Source organism: Panthera onca, chromosome A2, assembly GCF_046562875.1.
Source record: "Panthera onca isolate mPanOnc1 chromosome A2, mPanOnc1 haplotype 2, whole genome shotgun sequence".
NCBI classification, from domain to species: domain Eukaryota; kingdom Metazoa; phylum Chordata; class Mammalia; order Carnivora; family Felidae; genus Panthera; species Panthera onca.
In genome coordinates this window covers 9133590-9140765 of record NC_138340.1, presented here as the reverse complement: position 1 = coordinate 9140765, position 7176 = coordinate 9133590, and the positions used below count along the sequence as shown (strand labels likewise).

At 58.0% G+C, this 7176-nt stretch overlaps 1 protein-coding gene across 1 annotated transcript; it reads left to right on the top strand.

Moving 5' to 3' along the window:
• Positions 1–3409: 3409 nt before the first annotated feature.
• KLF1 (KLF transcription factor 1) lies at positions 3410–7168 on the top strand. Its single transcript, XM_060630372.3, has 3 exons — positions 3410–3612; positions 4397–5270; positions 6485–7168. Exons 1-3 carry the CDS (start codon positions 3526–3528, stop codon positions 6658–6660), a joined length of 1137 nt encoding a protein of 378 aa, XP_060486355.3. The 5' UTR covers positions 3410–3525; the 3' UTR covers positions 6661–7168.
• Positions 7169–7176: the final 8 nt, after the last annotated feature.

Here is a 7176-nt window from a genome sequence, read left to right as displayed (position 1 = left end):
CCTGGGATCCAGGCCTCCTGGGAACCAGGAGGCAGGGGGTGGGCCCCTCCCTGCCCACCCAGGAACACATCTTCCCACATAGACACTCTGGGTAATTGTATGTGTGTATCGTGCCCTACCTGATGTATCGGCTCTAAATGACTTATGGGATTGCATCTGATCACTGGCCTGCATGTCCCCAAGTGCCTGGGGCCTGGGTGTCCCTGGACCCTCCCACTTTCTGGGCCCTTCTTGCCTTTATTTTTATTTTTTTTTAACATTTATTTATTTTTGAGACAGAGAGAGACAGAGCATGAACGGGGGAGGGGCAGAGAGAGAGGGAGACACAGAATCCCAAACAGGCTCCAGGCTCTGAGCTGTCAGCACAGAGCCCGATGCGGGGCTTGAACTCACGGACCGTGAGATCATGACCTGAGCTGAAGTCGGACGCTTAACCGACTGAGCCACCCAGGCGCCCCTTGCCTTTAATATCCAACTAAAACAGTTTGAACCCTCCTGTTCACGGTGGAAGGTTCTCTCATTCTTCTAGTCACCTCCCTCCTCCTGCAGCCAGTGGCCTCTTCCTTCCCCCAAAGCTCCCTGCCCTGGAGCTCGTGTGAGTGTTGGAGTTCTCTGATGCTCCGTGGTGTCAGAGGGTGACGTCAGTATACACAGCAGGAAACCCAAACTGAGGTTCAGGCCTTGCCACCTTGGGAAGTCCATCATTCCTCTTGGCCACATGCTCCTAGGGGACAAATGTTTCAGCCAAATGCTCCCCTCTCTCTGGACCTTTACCTTCTTGCCTTGCGTTTTAGAGCCAGACATGCCTGTTTAGTGCCTCATCCAAGGAGATTTCTCTCCAAGAGACACTCTGCTTTCCAGGAAACCACTGTAATTCCAGCCATGTTGTTTACCAAAGTGAAATTCGCATGACATAAACGAACCATTTCAAAGTGTACAATTCAGCAACACCTAGCACATTCACCGTGTTGTGCAACCACCACCTCTATCTAGTTCCAGAACATTTCCATCGCCCCAAGGAGACCTTGGACCCATTAGTGGTCCTCCCCATTCCTCCCCCCTCTGCTCCTGGTAACCACTAATGTTTCTGTCTATATGGATTTGCCTGGATATTGCAGGGACTCTTTCGTGACTGGCTTCTTTCACTTAGGTTCATGCACATGAATATGCATTAGAACTTCATTCCTTTTATGGCTGAATAATATTTCATTGTATGGATGGACCATATTTTGTTTATCCATTCATGTGTTAATGGACATTTGGGTTGTTTCTACCTCTTAACTATTGTTAACTGATGCCGCCATGAACTCAGTGTACCAGTATTTGTTTGAATACCTGTTTTCAATTCTTTTGGGTCTATACCTAGGCGTGGAATTGCTGGGTCACATGGTAACGCTTGTTCAACTTTTTAAAAAATGTGTATTTATTTTTGAGAGACAGAGACTGAGACAGAGAACAAGTGGGGGAGGGGCAAAGAGAGAGGGAGACACAGAATCCGAAGCAGGCTCTGGGCTCTGAGCTATCAGCACAGAGCCTGACATGGGGCTCGAACTCAAAAGCTGTGAGATCATGACCCAAGCCAAAGTCGTATGCTCAACAGACTGAGCCACCCAGGCGCCCCTCAACTTTTTGGTTAACTTTTTGAAGAATCATCAAACTTTTCCACAGTAGCTGCGCCATTTTGCATTCCCACCAGCAGCTTACGGGGTCCCAATTTCTATAAATATGGCCATCCTACTGGGTGCATTGAGCTGGCTTTCATATTACTTGCTTCCCCCTCCCCTTGTGATACATGATCATTTTTTGCCTCTTGTGCAATGCATTCATGATGCAGAAACTCTGATCGTGCGTCTGTGGCGATGTGTCTATGTCTGGCCCGGGTTGTGTGCTTTTCACTATCAGCATGTTTGACTTCATGTTGGTGCGGTTGTGTGTCTTTGACTGGGTGTGCCTGCGGGAGGCATTGGTAGCTGGGCAATTGTGTGACTAACTACAAACTGGGGCAGTGACAGGTGGCGTGAATACGTAAGGTTGCAGATTTTATATGATGCTGGGCATGATTGTGTCTGTGTCTGATGTTTAGCTGTGTGCGTTGCTACATCATTGTGTGTTTGTGAATGATTATGTGCCGGGGGGGGGGTGTTTTATGCTTTTGTGTCTGGAGGTGGGGGTAGTGTAACTGAATCTTCTGTAGCTCTGTGAGAACATATCCAAGGATATCTGTGTGTCCGTTCGGTTGTGGCAAAATCACGTCAATGCGATTGTGTGTTGTCGCGGTGTGTGAGTGCGTCAGCACCCGTCCGCGTGATTACGAATTCTGTGTCTAAGAGATTGTGTGACTACAACGTTGTGTAGCCAGTGTGGTGTATAGCTGTGGTTTGTGCCTGGGAATTGTGTGTCCGTGCGACGCACACACACACACACACACACACTTACACATGCCACGGGACTAGACGGTCCGTGTGACGGAGGAACCAGGAATTTGTGTCACTATGGAATTGCACATTGTGTGTGCATATGATTGTCAGCTGCGTGTCTGTGACGCGTGTCTGTATCATCCACCCAGCCTCCCAGGACGCAACACCGGAGGTCCCTGCCGCACAACCTTGGATTCCTCCCCCATGTGGGGCAGGAACCAAACGTCAGCCAGGCCCAGAGCAGGGGGGTGGCTGTGAGGGCCTCCTGTAGTTCAGGTACTTGAGTGTCCTGTTTCACGCAGGAGGGGAGGTCATCTCCCCTGCCCCATCGCATCAGAGCAATGGTGGCTGCGGTGGCCCCGGCCTTCACACACCCTACGCCGTGCGGCACCACGGTGGGGGCGGGGGAGGGCACGGTAGACAGCGGCAGCTGTTTGTCAGGGGGTCCTCCTGGCACCGGGCTCAGACCCTGGAAACTCACAATCCAGGCAATTTCAAACCAACCTAACCTGAAGCCCCAGCCCCCAACCCTCCTGCCCGTCGGGAACAGAGTTTGGCTCTTCTGGGCCCCCACCTGATAACAGCGTCCAACATCTGGGCCGTCTGATAATGCTCCGCTTGGCAAGGACTTCGTGCCAAATCCCGCCATCAGCAAGGTTACTGCTGTTTAGTGGGGAGGGGGAGAGCTACAAGGCCGTGGTCAGGGGAAAGGGGGTCTTGAAGCCCCTTCCCAGGATCCCCATTCTGTCTGTTATCCCCTCCTACAGGAAGGTAACTAAAAACAGACGCCCAAGTCTCTCTTTTTGTGGGGACTCGGTGCCTCACTTTACCCGACACCTGAACCCTCAACCTCAGAACCCCCAGCCCCTGAACACCTGACTTGGCTTTGGATACAGGGTCAGTCCTTAAGGCCCAGCCCCTAAGAAGGCTGAGATGAGGTCTGTTCCCCAGAAACGGTGACCCCCCCGCCTTGCCTGCCTCTTATCAGGGACTGTAGCCAATCAGCTGAGGGCAGAGAAGAGCCCTCCAAGGGGCCATTGGTGTCTCAGAGCCCACGAGGCCACGGAGGGAGAGGAGGCCTGAGGCCCAGGGTGGGCACCAGCCGGCCATGGCCGCAGCTGAGACCGCCTTGCCCTCCATCAGCACGCTGACCACCCTGGGCCCCTTCCCGGACACACAGGAAGACTTTCTCAAGGTGGGGCCAGGCGGGGTGTAGGTGGGCTGGCTGGGGTCCTGGGCTGTGGCTAAAGCTTGTGGGGGGGGGGGGGTCTAGTCTGCATCTTGCTCTGAACCTTACCCAAGGCTGGGGGTCCTCAGTCCAGGCCAAGGGTCTGAACCTTGTCTAAGAACCTATGTCCGTCATATAAAACTGAGGCTTGTAGGGGCACCTGAATGGTTCAGTCCGTAGAGCATGCAACTCTTGATCTCAGGTGGGTTCAAGCCCCACATTGGGTGTAGAGCTTACTTAAGACACAAAAAACCTGAGGCTTGGAGCTGAAAACTGCAGGGGTCCACAGTGAGCCCACCCCAGATATCGGGGGGGGGGGGGGGGCAGCAAATGCATATAGGGAACATCCAAGTATTAATCTTGGGAATTAATTCTTGGGGGGGGGGGACAGGGAAGGAGAGGGAGAGTGGGGAGGGTGGAACCGAGGCAAGGCCCCCCCTCCACCCCCAGCCTTCCATTCTTGTCTCTTCCACCCCTTCCCCCAAGCCTGAGTGTGGCTCCAGATAATGTCGGTCTTATCTTGGGTCTCCAGCCCCATCGACCTCTGTCCCTGGACTTGGGGGGGGGGGGGGCGCTAGAGCGAGTCTGCCCTGTAAGGGAGGGGGACAGACTGACATGACAGACAAGCAAACGAGACCCCTTTCCAGAGCCTCTGGCCAGTCTACCCCCACTAGGGAGTCGGGCCCCGTCCATCTCTGGGCAGGGTACCCTGATGTCCACCGAGCCTCACGCTACCGGCTCCCCTCCCCAGTGGTGGCGCTCTGAGGAGGTGCAGGACTTGGGTCCGGGTCCCCCTGATCCCACCGGGCTGCCCCTCCACGTGAGGCCGGAGTCGCAGGACGCGCCCAGGGAGGACGAAGACGACGAGAGGGACTCGGCTACCTCCTGGGATCTGGATCTCCTTCTCACCAATTTCCCGTGCCCGGAGCCGGGCGGCGCGCCCCAAACCTGCGCTTTGGCGCCGGGCGAGTGCCCCGCGGCGCAATTCCCGCTGCCGCCCCCGCAGCTGCCGCCGCAGCCGCAGCCGCAGCCGCAGCCGCAGCCACCCGAGACTCTTGGCTCGTACGTGGGCGGCTCGGGGCTGGTGGCTGGGTTCTTGGGTCCCGAGGAGCACCCGGGCTGGGCACGCCCGGCCCCCAGAGCCCCGGGCCCCGACGCCTTCGTGGGCTCCTCCCTGGGCCCGGTTCCCGAGCCCAAGGCACTGTCGCTGCAGCCGGTGTACCCGGGGCCAGGCGCGAGCTCCTCCGGCAGCTACTTCTCGAGGACCGGGCTTTCGGTGCCCACGGCGCCAGGCGCCCCCTACGGGCTGCTGTCCGGGTACCCAGCGCTGTACCCGGTCCCGCAGTACCAAGGGCACTTCCAGCTCTTCCGCGGGCTCCCAGCGCCTGCTCCCGGCCCCACCGCACCCCCCTCTTTCCTGAGTTGTCTGGGACCCGGGACGGCGGGTGCGGGACTCCGGGGGACCGCAGGAGACCCAGGGGGGATCGCGGAGGCCGCGCCATCCAAACGCAGCCGGCGATCGTGGGCGCGCAAGAGGCAGGCGGCGCACACATGCACTCACCCGGGCTGTGGCAAGAGTTACACCAAGAGCTCACACCTGAAGGCTCATCTGCGCACGCACACAGGTGAGGGAGCGGGCGCGGGGCTGGAGGATGAGCCTCGGGAGCAGAGAATGGCTTGGGGAGCTAGAAAACCCGAGCAAGTGGCGAGGCTAAAAGCGGAGCAAGGGGCAGGGCCGAGCAAGCTGGGAGCCGGCCTGGGACCTCAGGAGCCGGACAGGCAGCGGTGCGGGAGGCGGGCGGGGGCACAGAGACAACCAGGAAAACCTGAGGACCGTTTCAAGGAACTGATGACAGGTAAGACCTGGGCAGAGGACCGGCTAAGACGCAGAAAACCTGCCTAGAGGAGGGACTGCGGGGAGGTGACAAGCTTGGAATGCCAGCGGCGAGGTCAAAGACATCGGGTTCAGGTCTGGGGCAAGCGAAGAACGGAGTTAGGAGCCGGGACTATGAAAGGCCTGTTGCTCGGCACGAAGGCGGAGCCAGACCGTGGGGGCGTGGCTGGCACTCAGGGGCCGAGGCAGGGCCAGAGTCAGCTTCCGGTGCCTAGATGCAGAGGCCGACCCAGGAGGATAGAGACAATAGCTGGGAAAGAGGAGGGTGGGCACAGGAGGAGAAGCCAGGTCCAAGGATCCTAAAACGGGGGCAGGCCTGTGGAACAGAGGCTGCGGGGAGGAGAAAGGGCGTGGCCTCGGTTTAAGAGTCCGCGCAGAGGGTAGGGCCAACTGTACATTCCTGGGCGGGGACTCAGAGAGAGGAGCCAGGAGGAGCCTAGGGAGAGAATAACCCTCCTGCACAGGGCCTGGATTTCAAGACTCAAGGGCCAAGGCCAGGGGTAGAACTGGGCCAACAGCTGGAAGGTCCCCTGGCACAAGGTGGGGCTGGAACATAGGGAGCAGGGCCAAAGGACGAAGGCGAGGATGGCTTTAGGACTCAGGGGCATGGTAACATGACGCAGGAAACGAGGCCAGAGAGGTAGGGGACACGACTTGGGTCCAGGAAGCGAAAATGGGTTTGATGCCAACTGCAGGTACAGAGGAAGGGTCGGGGTCACAGAGGCTGGACCTGGGTGCAGAATCAGGGCCGTCCCCTGGGAGTGAGAAGGGCCCTCCCCTGAGAGGGAGAGCCTCCTTACATCTTGCGCCCTAAGGCGCCTCACTTGCCTCACCCTAGTACCCGGCCAAGGCTGAGCAAAGGAGTGGGGCCAAATGCAGAGGCAGACCCGGGGGCGGGGGCGGGGGGGCAGTAGTGCTCACGGCTTCCTCGCCCCAACCCCCCAGGAGAGAAGCCCTACGCCTGCACGTGGGACGGCTGTGGCTGGAGGTTCGCGCGCTCAGACGAACTGACCCGCCACTACCGGAAGCACACCGGACAGCGCCCCTTCCGGTGCCAGCTCTGCCCGCGCGCTTTTTCGCGCTCCGACCACCTGGCCTTGCACATGAAGCGTCATCTTTGAGCCCTGCCCCAACACTTGGACCTTCCTGGGGATTGGGGATGGAACAAGAGCAGATCCACGCAGGGTGGTTTTCCCTCGGATGGACCCTCTCCCGGATTCGCAGTCCCACAGATCCACCCAAAGATCAAGGACTGGCCCATAGACAGACCCGTGGGAGCCTCCAGCCAAAACTCCCACACGTCCTCCGCCACAGGGAGCCACACAGAGACATCCAGTGGTCACACAAACACAACGAGACAACCCTCCAAATAAATGGTCTCGGTTGGACACTCAGACACTTCGGACAGAGAGACAGACCCTCAGAGAGCTGGACCCTCAGACCAGTTTACAAGACACCCTGGCCAGTGGGAGTTGGGGGTTGTGGGGTGAGGCTTCCCAGAGACCCTGGGCCTAGCAGGGGACTTCACATCGTGACTAATGAAGCTCTGCATAGTGCCTGGATCTGCTGTGAATGGTTATGGGTCCTGTACCAATGCCCTTCCCAGATAAAGGTTCAGCGTTGGCCTGACTTTGTGG

Bases quoted from the DNA above. Each gene is read 5' to 3' on its own strand.
- KLF1 (XM_060630372.3), top strand. From the start codon at position 3,526: ATGGCCGCAGCTGAGACCGCCTTGCCCTCCATCAGCACGCTGACCACC. The intron at 3,613-4,396 runs GTGGGGCCAGGC...TCCCCTCCCCAG, and splicing joins CACAGGAAGACTTTCTCAAG to TGGTGGCGCTCTGAGGAGGT. The intron at 5,271-6,484 runs GTGAGGGAGCGG...CCAACCCCCCAG, and splicing joins TCATCTGCGCACGCACACAG to GAGAGAAGCCCTACGCCTGC.